This window comes from Sinocyclocheilus anshuiensis, unplaced genomic scaffold (genome assembly GCF_001515605.1).
Source record: "Sinocyclocheilus anshuiensis isolate Anshui unplaced genomic scaffold, SAMN03320099.WGS_v1.1 scaffold1826, whole genome shotgun sequence".
Lineage (NCBI taxonomy): Eukaryota > Metazoa > Chordata > Actinopteri > Cypriniformes > Cyprinidae > Sinocyclocheilus > Sinocyclocheilus anshuiensis.
The window spans coordinates 420,778-438,709 of record NW_015542582.1 but is presented as its reverse complement, the minus strand read 5'-3'; the positions used below and the strand labels follow the sequence as shown (position 1 = coordinate 438,709).

The window sequence follows — 17,932 nt, the reverse complement described above, 5'->3', positions numbered from 1 at the left end:
TAAATTGCATTCATATATTATTAGTATTAATGTAAGCCTTCTGATTCTGATTGACAGGCCTTGTGTTCACATGCGCTGCCTGAGTGTGTGCCAGCTGTCAATCACTGGCTGAGAAGAGCAACAGAGCAGGGTACGACACACACCATGCATGCAAATAATTCATAAAATCATGATGTATATTTGAATAATATTGTGTTTTAGTTAATAGTGTTTTGTATGTTTCTGCAGATGTGCAGCTCTTGGAGAGGATGCTGAAGAATCTCTCTGATAAGAGATGAAATGTCTGTAGCAAGAATATCTGAGAATGAAGCTTTACTGGCTGAACTCGGTCTTTATTGGAGTTCATGAGATGGGGATGCTCTGTGTGTGTGAGTGTGTGTGGAGGAGGAGGAGGATGTGGTGGTTCCTGGATCAGCAGCTGTTGCACATCCTGGTCCAGAGATAGAGAGAATAAAAGACATCAGGATAAAAGGAAGGCAGGATTAGAAAAGAAAATAATTGGAAGGGGTGGGAAGTGAGAGAGAGAGAGATGAAATTCTCAGAGAGAAACTTCTCAGTTGTTAATGTTTCACTGACCTGCAGGACAGAAGATTCTTCAATGTAAGTATGTATTTAATTGATATCACTGATCACCTGAATATATCATATGAATGTAATTAATATTTAATCATATAATTTAATCGTTATTTAATAATGTAAATTCATATTATCAAATAATATAAATGTATATTTTATATTTATTGTATCTTTTTGAGTAAACACCTTATTTTTACTAAACCAACTAACAGTCAGAATATCTCAAATATATAAAAAAAAATACATCTATAATATAACGTTCTACCTTTAAATATTTCATGTTTATGAACTGACTGAATGAATCATGACTTTCAATCTTTTAACAAGCCTCTAATATAATATTTGTTGTTTTATCATATTTGATTGGTTTTAATGAAAGTGATACTGTTATATTTAACCATTTCTTTCTGCAAGGAACAGTCTGATTCTAGAATAGAATATTTTGAAATGTATATTTAAAAAATAAACAATTAAGATAAACACAATATGAGTAAAATAATTAATTAAAATAAAATAATTAAATTTACAATTAAAAATAAATAAAATAGCCATAAATACATAATAATAATAATAAAAATAAAAATGCTGAGACCATGGCTTCGATTCACATGGAATTTCTGAACTGTGTAACTTTGAATGCAATGTAAGTCGCTTTGAATAACAGTGTCTGCCAAATGCATACATGTGAATTGTTTTTGGAACAAATTCATATTTTTTTAAACATTAACAAATATATACAATGTAAAAATGTAATTTAATGTAACAAAAACACAGTTGTATTTACGTCTAATAGCAGTCAAGCACTCATGTTCTTAGCAGAAATTATGAAGAAGATGATGCTGATGAAGGCAGTATGGGCTGGATATGTGATAGTGTGTGTGTTTCCCGCCTGTGGTGTGTGTTTCTCTCGTGGGGCGAGCGTCTCATCATGTGTGAACATGAAGCCTGGCCACATCGGCTCCTTCCCACAACACACACACACACACTCCACCGTCACCGTACGCACCAGCCGATCAGTGTACCTGCCACAACACACACTCACAGGTAACACGCTTCTATCTATCTATCTATCTACAAAGTGAGTGACTAATAGTTTGTGTGTTGTTCTGCTCAGTAACGGTTCAGAGTTCCCGGGCGTTTATGGGGTTTCTGCTTCAGGCTCGCTCTGTTCTGGAGGACCGTGTGGTCGGCGGCGAGTTCACGCTCCACCCTCCCAGCACACACACACTGTCCTGCCTCAGCCCAGACGACACCGTCACACACTCGGACAAGATGCTCAAGAGGAACCTGTCCTTCAGCTGGAGGGCCCCGACACAACCCAGTGGAGACCTGCGCTTTTAGTGAGAAAAACACCAGCTACACTGTGACTGTAGTATAACTAGCTCAACCAGAACCAGAAAGATTATGATGTACAAACAGCTTGCTATAGAAAAGCAGGGCTGTGTTATTAGATCTAAGTAAACCAGTCTAGACCAGCAGTGAGTCCATGTATTGTTGTAAGTTGCATACATGCAAACATGTAGATAGATGAAAGATATCAGTGTTACATTTTCACAGAATGTTCTTTACCTTATGAAGGATGCTTTTATGTAGAAAACAGTAAATCACAAAAAATGACTTTAGCTGGGTTTTCACAGTCTGGGTCACATTTTTTTTTTTGTTAATATTTTTTATTGAGTTTTGACATATACAATTACATTAACAACCATCACACCCTCCCGCCCACATACACACGACTTAATAATAAAAAATTTTTTTAATTAAAATTAATTAAAGAAAATAAATAAATAAAAATAAAAAAAAATAAAAAATGTTTTAAATATATATATATTTATATATTAAATTGTGAGGAAAAACAGTGTTCCATGTTTGTACAGTCCATAAATTATCTTTAGACTTGAAAAGCTTGACAGCAATTAGGGAACATATGAGAAGTCAGTATAAAGAAATAAGTAGAGAAGTTAATGGGTCACATTTTATTCTCTTTCTCTTTGCAGCATCACGCTGGTTCAGTCCTATTTTGTGTACTGGTCTCGAATCAGATCGGCAGTGGTGCATGATGGGACACGTAGTTCTCAGATCACTGACAGCATTACAGGACAACCGATGGTGAACACAACAGGTGATTACGACCAACACACACACATTATATAAACAATAATAATTAATGGACCTGAATTTGACTTGGGTTAGCCTGAAATAGTAGCCTGTTACTGGTTACAAATTACATGCAGAAAATTGTAGTCAGAAATGTAATTTAGAATACAAATTTTAGGTCTGACTACTTCGGGATTACTTATTTCAAATGTAAAAATGTAGGTCATGTTTTATTTGTTTATCTGCATGCCAGTGTGACCATTAACTGATATCAGAGAACTATAAACATGCAAATGTGTCGTTAAATGATTGAAATACTAACTTTAAATCTTCAAGTAAATATTTTAGGTCAGAGGGGTTTGGGAATCTCTGCATCACATGAACAAAAATGAATAAACATGAACACAGCAATAACATGGACCAAATCTTCCAGGTTTTAGATAGTTTTGTCAGGAAACATTTAAAAGAGAAAAAGAAGAATAAGGGAGAATCAATAAATCATGAATAATTTCCTATCATTGTGTGAATAATTTGTAATCATGTAATCCATAAAAAGTAACTGTAGTCTGATTACGATTATTTTAAAATGTAATATAATCAAAAACAAGATTTAAAAAGAGAAAAAAGAATTAGGGGGCATCTATAAATGATGAATAATTTACTGCGTGAATTCATTGGGTGAATAATTTGTAATCATGTAATCCATAAAAAAGTAACTGTAGTCTGATTACGAGTATTTTAAAATGTAATATAATCAAAAACAAGTACAACATTTTTGGAATCTGATTACATATTCCAGATTACATGTAATCCAGATTACATTATCAGTTACTACCCAGCACTGTTAGCAACTGTGTAGCAATGCCCTGGCAACCAACTAGAACATTCTATGAACTGCAAAGCAACAATCTCAAACACCCTAGCAACTGCATAGCAACGTCCTCAGAACACTCTGAGCATATTAGCAAGACTAGCATCGTGGTGGTGAGTTCCACACATTTTAACGGCACTTAAATTTGCTTAAATGCAAACAAAAAGTCATATTTTGTTTGCAAAATGCAAATATTTAGTTTATATTAAATGCTTTATGTGTTTCTTTTTTTTGTGCAGCCTCACTACTGGAAAAAACAGGCAAACACACATCCCTGTCTGCACACACTAACACATCTACACATGCTAACACACACACCAACAAACACTCAACACATAACACACACACCAACACACACATAATCACATCTACACACGCTAACACATATGCACCACATAACACACACACCAACACACACTCAACTCACAACACACACATAACCCCAACTTTTAACACACACACTAACACACAATCGTTAAATGCACCACATAACACACACATTAACACACACTCAACACATAACACACACACAAATACACACTCAACACATAACACACACACCAACACACACTCAACACACAACACACACACAAACACACACTCAACTCATACCACACACACAACTCCATCTTTTAACACGCACACAAACACACAATCGTCAAATGGCACTCAAACACCACTGTCCTCATCTACACAAACTTTCCCAAACACGTCTTCATTTCAGAGCATCTCAACCCATAACACAAACACACCAACACCTGATAACACACAAGAAACCTCTGCTAACAACACACACACCGTCCCAAATCCACTGATACAGACTCATGCATCTCTACAGATGACAATGCAACAAACACACACCTACACACCTCCAGTACACACTCATAACACACAGTTCTTCACTGCATCCCTCCATCCCGAACCCTCACCGGCTCCCCAACAAGCCCTTTCCGACTTCTTCCCATCCCGAGAGCCCACAGAGGGCGCTGTCTCCCTGACCCAGCACAAAAAACACCCATCTGATCTGTTTGGAGATTTTCTCAATCGCCCTAAACAGGCCAAAGACCCGTCTGGAGTGCCGGAGAGAGGCATCGAGAGGCCGGATCACGTGCCCAGGCAGAGTGCGTCTGAGCTGGGTTTGCTGCTGGGCCTCTCGGCTGCGCTCGGCATGGCCATCGCTGTGGGGCTCCGGTACCTGCAGAGGAAACACTGTCGCAAACGTACAGCTGTGTCGCTGAATGACCGTAACCATGCTGACAGAGGCATCACCCACGTGCAGGAGTGCGGAGACCTGGTGCAGGTGCGCAAAATACGGCAAAACAGTTTCCTGGTGCTGCAGGCCGAGTACAACCTCATCACACCGACCGGGAACTGAACACGCACACAGAACACTGTTTTTGAAAAAAATCACAAGTTAAAAAGTTTAGGGTGTGTAAGATTTTTTAATGTTTTTGAATGAAGTCTCTTCTGCTCATTAAGGCTGTATTTATTTGATCAAAAATACAGTAAAAACAGTAATATTGTGAAATATTATTTCCATTTAAACTGTTTCTATTTGAATGTATTTTAAAATGTAATATATCTCTAAAAATTTCTGGCTAGGACATGATAATAACATGATAAAACATCCTAGCAACCACCCAGAATACCCTAGCAACTGTATAGAATTACCATAGCAACCACCAGAACACCCTGGCAACTGTGTAGAATTACCTTATCAACCACCAGAACACCCTGGCAACTGTGTAGAATTACTTTAGCAACCACCCAGAACACCCTGGCAGCTGTGTAGAAATACCTTAGCAACCACCCAGAACACGCTGGCAACTGTGTAACATTACCTTAGCAACCACCCATAACACTTTAGCAGCTGTGTAGCATTACCTTAGCAACCACCCAGAAGACCCTAACAACTGTGTAGCATTACCTTAGCAACCACCCAGAAGATCACCTTAGCAACCACCCAGAACACCCTGGCAACTGTGTAGTATTACCTTAGCAACCACCCAGAACACCCTAGCAATTGGCTTGCAATCATACAGCAACACCACAAAAACCATCCACAATACCCTAGCAACTGCCTAGTAACCACCCAGAGCACCCTGGCAGCTGTGTAGTATTACCTTAGCAACCACCCAGATCATCCTAGCAGCTGTGTAGCATTACCTTAGCAACCACCCAGAACACCCTGGCAGCTGTGTAGCATTACCTTAGCAAACACCCAGAACCCTTTAGCAGCTGTGTATCATTAGCTTAGCAACCACCCAGAACATCCTAGCAACTGGCTTGCAATAATATAGCAACACCACAAAAACCATTCACTACACCCTAGCAACCACCCAGAACACCCTATTACAATTAATGCATACACACAAAAAATGTACTTGTCACACAATTTCTGAAACCTGACACTCAAACACCAGAACCACACACCAAATCTGCAAAACCATTCACTAATTCTCAGCCTTTGACTCGATATGACACACAATTCTCTATGTAACACAAAAATCTAAGAGGAAGTATCTTGATTTTCTTTTTCAAACACAACCAATCAAAATGCCACTAATTCATCAGTGCCTCACACTAACTCCTCACATGTGCAAACATTCATTGCTTTGCTTAACACCAACCAATCATGGCTTTAGAACAGGCCTTGGAATAGGCTTTGGAATAGTCACCTTTTTCAATATTATGTTTGGTTTCTGTCCAACTACACATGGTTGATGTACTGTGTAATACTGTATTCACAACCACAAATACTTACAGTAAAAAAAAAAAAAATTGGTTTCAATCTTGCTTTCGTGTTTACCATGAATTTTTCAACATCTCTCTGCCAATTACTTTCAATCTTTTACAGGAATGTACACAGGAGCTCATGAAGAAGAGCTTTAGGTTTTGAATAACTGTGTGTATATGATATATCCAGAAATATAATATTATGGCAAAGGAGTTTGCAACATAAGACAAATGTTTGCTTTTTGAGATGTGTTTGTTATATTTTGAATGCAGTGCTTCATTTTGCAAGAGATGTGAGGCATTTTGCATTTTGTTTGTACAATTCTTGGATTTTTGTGTAAAGTTTTGAAAAACAGAGGCAAAGTTTTGAAAATGTGTGTAAGCAGTTTTAAAAAACTGTAGTTGGCTTGAAATCACATAGCAGCCATCCAGAACAACCTGGCAACCATATGGCAATGCCCTAGAACTGCCTGGCAACACCCTAGCAACCACCGACAGCATCCTAGCAACTGCATACCAATGCCCTAACAACCATCAAGAATACCTAAGCAACCATCGAGAATACCTTAGAAGCCACATAATCTATCCATCTGTCTGACAGACTATGACTTTAAAACCTTCAAACATTGCAAACTTTTTATCTCTAGTGTGACTCATTTCATCTACTCCATTTCTAATGCGATTTTCCAATGTGACTAATTTCTTTCAAATGTGACTCATTTCTTCCTAATGTGACTCATTTCTTCCAAATGTGACTAATTTCTTCCTAATGTGACTAATTTCTTCCAAATATGACTCATTTATTCCTAATGTGACTCATCTCCATTTCTGATGTGATTTTCCAATGTGACTCATTTCTTTCAAATGTGACTCATTTCTTCCTAATGTGACTCATTTCTTCCTAATGTGACTCATTTCTTCCAAATGTGACTCATTTCTTCCTAATGTCACTAATTTCTTCCTAATGTGACTCATTTCTTTTTAATGTGACTCATCTCCATTTCTAATGTGATTTTCCAATGTGACTCATTTCTTCCAAATGTGACTCATTTCTTCCTAATGTGACTAATTTCTTTCTAGTGCGACTCATCTCCATTTCTAATGCTATTTTCCAATGTGACTCATTTCTTTCTAGTGTGACTCATTTCATCTACTCGATTTCTGATTTGATTTTCCAATGTGACTCATTTCTTTCAAATGTGACTCATTTCTTCCTAATGTGACTCATTTCTTCCTAATGTGACTCATTTCTTCTAAATGTGACTAATTTCTTCCTAATGTGACTCATTTCTTTTTAGTGTGACTCATCACCATTTCTAATGCGAGTTTCCAATGTGACTAATTTCTTTCAAATGTGACTCATTTCTTTCAAATGTGACTCATTTCTTCCTAATGTGACTCATTTCTTTTTAGTGTGACTCATCTCCATTTCTAATGTGATTTTCCAATGTGACTCATTTCTTCCTAATGTCACTAATTTCTTCCTAATGTGACTCATTTCTTTTTAATGTGACTCATCTCCATTTCTAATGTGATTTTCCAATGTGACTCATTTCTTTCAAATGTGACTCATTTCTTCCTAATGTGACTCATTTCTTCCTAATGTGACTAATTTCTTTCTAGTGCGACTCATCTCCATTTCTAATGCTATTTTCCAATGTGACTCATTTCTTTCAAATGTGACTCATTTCTTCCTAATGTGACTCATTTCTTTTTAGTGTGACTCATCTCCATTTCTAATTTGATTTTCCAATGTGACTAATTTCTTCCAAATTTGACTCATTTCATCTACTTCATTTCTGATGCGATTTTCCAGTGTGACTCATTTCATCTACTCCATTTCTAATGCGATTTTCCAATGTGACTAATTTCTTCCAAATTTGACTCATTTCATCTACTTCATTTCAGATGCGATTTTCCAATGTGACTCATTTCATCTACTCCATTTCCAATGCAATTTTCCAATGTGACTCATTTCTTCCTAATGTGACTCATTTCTTTTTAGTGTGACTCATCTCCATTTCTAATGTGATTTTCCAATGTGACTCATTTCTTCCAAATGTGACTCATTTCTTCTTAATGTGACTCATTTCTTCCTAATGTGACTCATTTCTTTTTAGTGTGACTCATCTCCATTTCTAATGTGATTTTCCAATGTGACTCATTTCTTCCTAATGTGACTCATTTCTTCCTAATGTGACTCATTTCTTCCTAATGTGACTCATTTCTTCCTAATGTGACTCATTTCTTCCTAATGTGACTCATTTCTTCCTAATGTGACTCATTTCTTCCTAATGTGACTCATTTCTTCCTAATGTGACTCATTTCTTCCTAATGTGACTCATTTCTTCCTAATGTGACTCATTTCTTCCTAATGTGACTCATTTCTTCCTAATGTGACTCATTTCTTCCTAATGTGACTCATTTCTTCCTAATGTGACTCATTTCTTCCTAATGTGACTCATTTCTTTTTAGTGTGACTCATCTCCATTTCTAATTTGATTTTCCAATGTGACTAATTTCTTCCAAATGTGACTAATTTCTTCCTAATGTAACTCATTTCTTTCTAGTGTGACTAATTTCTTCCTAATGTGACTAATTTCTTTCAAATGTGACTCATTTCTTCCAAATGTGACTCATTTCTTCCTAATTTGACTCATTTCTTTCTAGTGTCACTCATCTCCATTTCAGATTTGATTTTCCAATCTGACTCATTTCTTTCAAATGTGACTCATTTCTTCCAAATTTGACTAATTTCATCTACTTCATTTCTGATTGGATTTTCCAATGTGACTAATTTCTTCCAAATGTGACTTACTTCATCTACTCCATTTCTAATGCGATTTTCCAATGTGACTAATTTCTTCCAAATTTGACTCATTTCATCTACTTCATTTCTGATGCGATTTTCCAGTGTGACTCATTTCATCTACTCCATTTCTAATGCGATTTTCCAATGTGACTCATTTCTTTCAAATGTGACTCATTTCTTCCTAATGTGACTCATTTCTTTCAAATGTGACTCATTTCTTTCTAGTGTGACTCATCTCCATTTCTAATCTGATTTTCCAGTGTCACTCATTTCTTTCAAATGTGACTCATCTACTCCATTTCTGATGTGCAGGGCAGGACATCTGACACAGATCGGAATTTGTTGCACACGTGTAAACACAAAAACCCGCACGAGAGATGATTTTTTTGCATCTGATCTGAGCCACTTCCAAATGTGCATCCGATCTGAGCCACTTCCAAATGTGGATTTTAATCGGATACACATCTGATATCTGGACATCCGACCTACGTCTAAACACACATATCCGATTCTCCACAGAACTCCCAATGCCAGGGCGACACGTTTGCTCATAAAGATTTTTAATGGCGTTTTAATGCCAAATTTCCAATGTGACTCATTTCTTCCTAATGTGACTCATTTCTTCTAAATGTGACTCATTTCTTCCTAATGTGACTCATTTCTTTTTAGTGTGACTCATCTCCATTTCTAATGTGATTTTCCAATGTGACTCATTTCTTCCTAATGTGTCTCATTTCTTCCTAATGTGTCTCATTTCTTCCTAATGTGTCTCATTTCTTCCTAATGTGTCTCATTTCTTCCTAATGTGTCTCATTTCTTCCTAATGTGTCTCATTTCTTCCTAATGTGTCTCATTTCTTCCTAATGTGTCTCATTTCTTCCTAATGTGTCTCATTTCTTCCTAATGTGTCTCATTTCTTCCTAATGTGTCTCATTTCTTCCTAATGTGTCTCATTTCTTCCTAATGTGACTCATTTCTTTTTAGTGTGACTCATCTCCATTTCTAATGTGATTTTCCAATGTGACTAATTTCTTCCAAATTTGACTAATTTCATCTACTTCATTTCTGATGCGATTTTCCAATGTGACTCATTTCATCTACTCCATTTCGAATGCGATTTTCCAATGTGACTCATTTCTTTCAAATGTGACTCATTTCTTCCTAATGTGACTCATTTCTTCCTAATGTGACTCATTTCTTTCAAATGTGACTCATTTCTTCCTAATGTGACTCATTTCTTCCTGATGGGGCAAAACAGAATTTTGTGTCTGTGTTTATTGTGCATTTGCCATCGTGCAGATATTCGGAAAAACAGGACTCTAGTTTATGTGATAGGCGAACTCCTATATCGTAGGCATTCACTCATTAAATGCAGGGTTCATTCAACCAATACATTTCAATGACTTTTAAGGCAATTTATGACCTAATGCTCCATTATTTTACACAAATGTTCAGATTTATCATATCATATGCTAAGGAAAATTCAGGTACAGAAATGGAATAAACTGTCAATTAAAAACTGTAAATTCACTCTCTTAGTGCAGACGAGATGCGCTGATGTGAGACAATTTTGAAATTTGAGAGCGAGAAGACGCGGTACAGCTGAACCACACAGGCTGTTTTTTCAAATAACTGACTTAATCTGATATTCTGTGTGAATTTTTTTAACTCATCTGTGTGTGTGTGTGTGTGTGAGAGAGAGAGAGAGAGAGAGAGAGAGCGAGAAGACGCGATACAGCTGAACCACTCACGCTGTTTTCAAATGATTGACTTAATCTGATATTCTGTGAGATTTTTTTTAACTCATCTAATCTACGTTGCATATTAAATAAATGTTTGCGGGAATTTTCCAAACGTGGGAAACCTGCGAAAATGAGTAAAACCAAAATGCGCAATCCCGCACCGAGATTCAGGATGTGATTAAACATATATTATATTATATAGAGATTTGTAAAATAAATTTCCACGACTTTTCCCAAGCTTTCTGGGTTTTTCATGACCGTACAAACCCTGTAAATGGCTATTTTTTATTTTTTTTAAATCAAATAATGATCTTTAAAAAAGCATCATATGACCCCTTTAAGGTATTCTATAGTCTTTGGACGGGAAAGAGCGCTCAAAACACTTCAGATTAATTTAGTGGAACATTAACTTAATATAGAATCATCCTCTATAAAGAAGTGAGGCGTGAACATGCGAGAATTGATCATTATCTTTGTAAATGTGCACTCTTTTGGGCTAAAGGTGTACAGTATTTGAAAAATAATGTGTTTTTTGAACATTAAAGCATGTCAACATATTCTGTTACACCAAATACACAAAATAATGATCTTTAAAAAAGCATCATATGACCCCTTTAAGGTATTCTATAGTCTTTGGACGGGAAAGAGCGCTCAAAACACTTCAGATTAATTTAGTGGAACATTAACTTAATATAGAATCATCCTCTATAAAGAAGTGAGGCGTGAACATGCGAGAATTGATCATTATCTTTGTAAATGTGCACTCTTTTGGGCGAAAGGCTTAATGGAACCGTTTAAAGTAGCCATGTGATCACAAATTAATCGGCGATTTGGCGCAGCGCAGACGTGATTTAATATGCGTGTCCTTTTTCTATATAAATTCCAGTTTATGCTGTTTGATTATGGCTTCGAAGGTCGTAGTTGAAAGCTGTTAGCCCCTGGCTGGCCCGTGTGCAAGTTGAAATGCGGCTAATAATTTCTGACTGGCACATAACTGAACAAATGTAAACGGGTTAAGGCGGGGCCCCTGGGCTGCAGCCTATTCAAGCCCAATGGTAAGTCCGGCCATGATGTGATTTTCTAATGTGACTCATTTCTTTCTAGTGTGACTCATCTCCATTTCTGATGCGATTTTCTAATGTGACTCATTTCATCAACTCCATTTATTCTTTCTTGACTCATTATGTAATCAGACTGGCAAAAGACATCTTTATTTAAAATTTCATACTACAATCTGTAAATAGCATTTTAAGCTTTTGCGTAATACTGTTCCAATTGTTTTATGTGTATTTCACATACAATAAAAAACAACAGTATGGAAGTAAATCTAAACACAGCCACTGCATTAAACCTCCTTAGACTTTAAGACAAAGCAGCAGAAAGTGCTTTTGCTTAGTGTTTAACAACTACAAAAGTTGTATTTCAGTCTGAATACTAGTTTAAAAGCTCGGTTTAAACCAGATAGATTAGATACAAAAGAAAAGTTTGAACACAATAACATCTACTGAAGGTAAATCAGGGTAACTAAATATTGAATCTGTATCTGATTAGAAAAAATGAAAATAATGATTAAAAATAAATGTAATAAATACAGATTTATTAAGTCACATAATTATTTTGTTGTCATTTTTTTGCACGACAAAACAGTTTGCACAAAAACCCTCATTTAGACAGTATTTATGACAATCTTTATTGTCTTCAGTAACAACATGTCAAATGGTGTCGCCGTCACTACAGCTGACCTTTTACTGCATCAAAATAAATGAACAATGAGTCAGTAATACTCTCATCATTAGGTAAATGTGAAGGATGTTAGCAGTGCAATTTCACTTTAGTTTTTACTGCTTTAAAATTCCTCAAAGCCCAATGAACACACATGAACACACAAAAGACTTTGGAGTTCTTCCTGGATGTCTAAAAAACAAAAATAAATCCATTTGACAAAGTCTGAGTGCCGTTGAAGTAAGAAAAGATTTTACCCTTCATATAAAAATAAAAATATACATTCATGTATCTGTTTAAAAAAAGCTGATGGAATCGTCTGTAGTCCCTGTACTGAGGCCGGTGGCTGTCTGAGGTCCCGCGGGTCGCGTTAAGGCACTTGATCTCACGTAAACATCCGCCTGATCGGCGTCTCGTCTGGTTTGGTCTCGTTAATTCTGGTCTGGTTTGGCTCAGCCAAGTGTTTCACAGCTTCCAATCGACAGTGTAGTTCATATGGGTGTTAGTGTCTGTAAAGGAAGTCAATTAAAGAGTTAAAACAGACCCAAATGAACTTTGATCCAACATACAGTAGCACAGGAATGTCTCGTCTGACATTTCAACATCTTGTGAAACAGATTTTAAGTTCAAGTTTTTATAAGGAATAAAATATCTGATATGCACATCAGAGTTGTGAGCACAAATTAACACAATTTAAAATGGAATATTTTGTGTTTCATGACCATTTTGTCATTCTAGATACGACACGTTAAACCTCCTTCACATTTAGTGTTTTTTCCTCGCAGTTTTACAAAATAATAATAATTTAAGATGAATTAGTGATCAGCATCCAATTTTTTTCAATCAAGGTTTCTTGGGTTCATAACTTCTCAAGTTGATCAAAATCTAACAATTAAATAATAAAAATCTAAAATATAAATATAACTTGATTTTATGTATATAAATTAATTAAAAACATTATTTTTAGTTAATTTATTAATTATTATAAATGATTAATTAAAACAAAATAAAACACTAAAAAAGATGAACATTTTTATTTGTTTACCTGCGAGTTATGTGACTATACATCGACAACAGAGAACTACAAACATGCAAATGTGTTGTTGAATATTAATTACAAATCTCAGGTATACTTTAAAAACCTATTTTAGGTCCAAGGGGTTTGGCTGACAAAATACAGAAAATAGTGAACTTAAAAAAATATTACATATTTAAATGGAAGAATTTTTTTTCCTATATGTAAATAAATACTACAAAATACAAAATAAAAAAAATAGTAAATTAAAGCTGGAAAAAGAATTAACTTTTTCACAAAAACATCTTTACATCTCACAATTGTAGGATTATTTCTTACCATTGCAACTTTATATTTCATAGAAAGTACTGTTTACATTTTCTCACACTTACAGCATTTTTATATAAACTTCCATAGGTTTTGGTCAAATCGGTGTGTGCTTTACCTTCTGTCTGCCGCTCATCCATGTTTTAATGGAGGGCAGTAAGATGCTTCCCAGCAGGATCTGAGCGGGATGATAGATCAACAGAGGCACTGATATCAGAGACAGATGCTCATAACCCTCAAACACGATCTTCAGCATGGGAATACCTACACAAACACACAGCAAACATGAGTTTTCAGTAACCATTCAAATTTGCTTTACTCAGACAGACGTGTGTGTTTTACCTAAAGTGAGGGATTTATGAGTCGCACAAAACATGATGGCAATCGAATCAGCTGCAGTGAAACCAGAGGATTTCCTGAAAACATCACAAACATATAAACAGATGAACACACGTTATGTGGTCTATCACACAAAGAGTAAGCGGATCAGGTTTAGTCAATCAAATGAAAGTAAAACCCAAAAAACAAACAGCTTAATAATCATTCTGAATAATGTCTAAACCATGGAACGTTACGGAAAGACCCACTATGACAGAAAACAAGTGTTTCTGTGAAAGCATGTTTCTCACCTTGTAGACATGAAAAATATCAGGGCCATGAAGCTCAACTGAATGGAAAATACTGAAAAATGGGGGGAAAAATTAACAATATTAATGATATACCTTCATAGGCTTACGGTAAATATGTGACCCTGAACCACAAATTTTTTGATCATCTGAAAGCTGAATAAATAAGCTTTGCATTGATGAGGATTGTTAGGATCGCACAATATTTGGCTGAGATGCAACTCTTTGAAAATCTGGAATCTGAGGGTGCAAAAATATTGAGAAAATCGCATTTAAAGTTGTCCAAATGAAGTTCTTAGCAATGCATATTACTAATCAAAAATTACATTTTAATATATTAAGGTAGGAAATTTACAAAATATCTTCATGAAACATGATCTTTACTTAATATCCTAATGATTTTTGGCATAAAAGAAAAATCTATAATTTTGACCCATACAATGTATTTTTGGCTATTGCTACAAATATACCCCAGCGACTTAAGACTGCTTTTGTGCTCCAGGGTCACATTTGTTTCTTGCACTGAAAACAAAACTCACTGATGAAGACGACGATAAGCAGGCTCAGATGGTCCAGCTCTATGTTGGGGTTGGAGAAGGTGTCGCAGAAGGTTGTGTAGATGATCATGAGCAGAACGACGCTGCTCACCGTCCCGAACGGAGGCTTCCGGCGGTCCAGACACTCTCTCAGGAACCTCCTGCACATCTACATGCACAAAACATGCTCAATCATAGCAGTGACTTCCTGTTAACTCCACTTCTGCTGTTAAATCATTTAGGACAGAAACATTAACGCTCCTACTCCTTCCTCTTACAGGCACTATTTGTCATTTTTAGCATGTGAAATGAGATTCTGTCCATTCATGAATTGATTTTCCTCAAAAGGCAGATTTTAGATTTTACTATTGCACTTTATTTATTGCTTGTCTGTGTCATAGATTAGTCAAAGTCAACTTGGTAAAACAAACCATTATCTTAATTAAGAATTAGAAGTGATTTTACTACTCTTTTGTTGACATTTGGTAGGTTGTGTGAAATAATGAGCATCAAAACACATTTAGAGCACAATTTACTAAAACAACTCCCTCACTCACCTGTCCGACTATGAGTGGGACAACCACCGTCATGAAGAGCTGCGAGAAGATGGAGGAGAATGGGACAGAAGACGAGGAGCCCAGCTATAAACATACACAAAAAAAGATATGCTCAATATATTATAGAACAAACCTAAATAGAACACCCCCACACAACATGCTTATTGTTCAGCACATTCACAATGAACAGAAATAACAAATAAAGAAGAGTTATACTCACAAACACCAGCAGCAGAAGAGGAGTGAACACAATGCCCTGTAGACAGGACAGAGAAATGGGACTTTCACATTATGCTTTTATTTCTTTGTTCGTTTGTTTGTCTATTTGTCGCTTTTCTCCTCCCTTTTTTTATCTCTCTGTATTATCAGACTTACCAGAAAACTCCCAAATGCAGAATTGAAAATGGCTGCAGCCTGTAAAGAAAAAAAAAACATTATATACATTAAATACATAAACATATACATGAAAAAAATGTTTATCTACTATGTGCACAAAATATTGTGACTGCCTGGTTGTAAAGTTATGATTTGTAGAACAATGTGTGATTATAACAGTATTGTAACAGTTTTGCGGTGGTCTATTTGTAAAGTTCTGATGAAATACATTTGTAAAGATGTGATAGTTGTGATTGAGTGTTTCTGAAACGTTTATACCCTTATGGTGAAATATTTGTAAAGTTGTGATTCCTGTGATAGAACTTGTATGTAAAACTGTGATGTGTTTGTAAAGTTGTGATTGTTTTTGTGATGGGCATAAGCTTGTAAAACTGTAATCATTGTGATGAAAGGCATTTGTAAATTCTATGTTTTTATTTATTTTGTATACCAAATGTTGTGATCGTTCTGTTGGAAAGTTATGATTTCTATAACAAAGTGTGATTATAACAGCAACCATGATTTTGTGGTGATGTCGGTTTATAAAGTTTTGAAAAAATAAATTTGTAAAGTTGTTACCCACATGGAGGAATGCATTTGTAAAGTTGTGATTGCTGTGAAGAAGTGTGTTTTTAAAGTGGCAAAGGGTGCAAGCTTGTGAAGATATAATAACTGTAATGAAATGCATTTGTAAAGTTGTGATTCAGCATTTTTGTAAAGTTGTTACCCCATATGAAGGAATGTATTTGTAAAGTTGTGATTGTTGTGATGGAATGTGTTTGTAAAATTGTAATGGATGTATTTGTAGAGTTGTGATTGTTGTGATGGAATGTGTTTGTAAAATTGTAATGGATGTATTTGTAAAGTTCTGATAGTTGTTATTGTGTAAAGTTGTTACCCATATGAAGGAATGTATTTGTAAAGTTGTGATTGCTGTGAAGAAGAATGGGTTTTTAAAGTTGCAAAGGGTGCAAGCTTGTGAAGATATAATAACTGTAATGAAATCCATTTGTAAAGTTGTGATTCAGCGTTAATGTAAAGTTGTTACCAATATGAAGGAATGTATTTGTAAAGTTGTGATTGCTGTAATGAAATGTGTTTGTAAAATTGTGATGAATGTATTTGTAAAGTTGTGATTGAATCAGAATGAGATTTATTGCCAGGTATGTTTTCACATACGAGGAATTTGTTTTCATGACAGAAGCTTCTGCAGTGCAAAAGAATGACAGCGACAGAACAAAAACACAGATAATAAAAGAAAAAAAAAGAAAAAATAGAACAAGTAAATAAGGAATAACAATATATAAATTGACAATTGTATCTGCAGGTATATTACAATAGACAGTTTTGTATTGTTGTGGATTGTGTAAAGTTGTTGCCCATATGAGGAATGTATTTGTAAAGTTGTGATTGCTGTAATGAAATGTGTTTGTAAAATTGTGATGAATGTATTTGTAAAGTTGTGATAGCTGTGATTGTGTAAGGTTGTTACCCATATGAGGAATCTATCTGTAAAGATGTGATTGCTGTGAAGAATGAGTTTGTAAAGTTGCTGTTATGATGGGTGCAAGCTTGTGACGTTGTGACCATTGTTATGAAAGATTTGAATTTGTAAAGGGAACTTCCTTCCCCTGAACAGTTATCATCTCTTGATGTTAACAGTGCTACTTTCTGCTCCACTCTTACGTCTTGTTTAGAAACTGTCTGCTCTTTGTCTTCCAGACCAACTCGTACCACCTCTTCTGCCCCTTGGCTATCTGATGTTCTCCGTGAGCATCGTTCTAAGCTCAAAGCTGCAGAAAGAGTATGGCGCAAATCACAAAATCCTACTGACCTTAATGTATATCGATCACTCCTCTCTTCATTCTCTGCTAATGTCTCCACTGCTAAAAGGACATACTATCACAACAAAATTAACAATTCGCCTAACTCTCGCATGC

General features: G+C 35.7%; 1 protein-coding gene across 1 annotated transcript in view; it reads right to left on the bottom strand.

Annotated features, from left to right (window-relative positions):
• Positions 1–12,510: 12,510 nt before the first annotated feature.
• Positions 12,511–17,932, bottom strand: part of LOC107694411 (sodium/bile acid cotransporter 7) — an 8,247-nt gene continuing 2,825 nt past the window's right edge. The window contains exons 5-12 of the mRNA XM_016494099.1: positions 15,993–16,031; positions 15,838–15,873; positions 15,618–15,701; positions 15,064–15,229; positions 14,528–14,579; positions 14,241–14,314; positions 14,017–14,162; positions 12,511–13,065 (exon numbers count right to left, since the gene is read on the bottom strand). Coding sequence (XP_016349585.1) covers positions 13,048–13,065; positions 14,017–14,162; positions 14,241–14,314; positions 14,528–14,579; positions 15,064–15,229; positions 15,618–15,701; positions 15,838–15,873; positions 15,993–16,031 — 615 coding nt within the window. The 3' untranslated portion in view covers positions 12,511–13,047. The remainder of the gene's footprint in view (positions 13,066–14,016; positions 14,163–14,240; positions 14,315–14,527; positions 14,580–15,063; positions 15,230–15,617; positions 15,702–15,837; positions 15,874–15,992; positions 16,032–17,932) is intronic.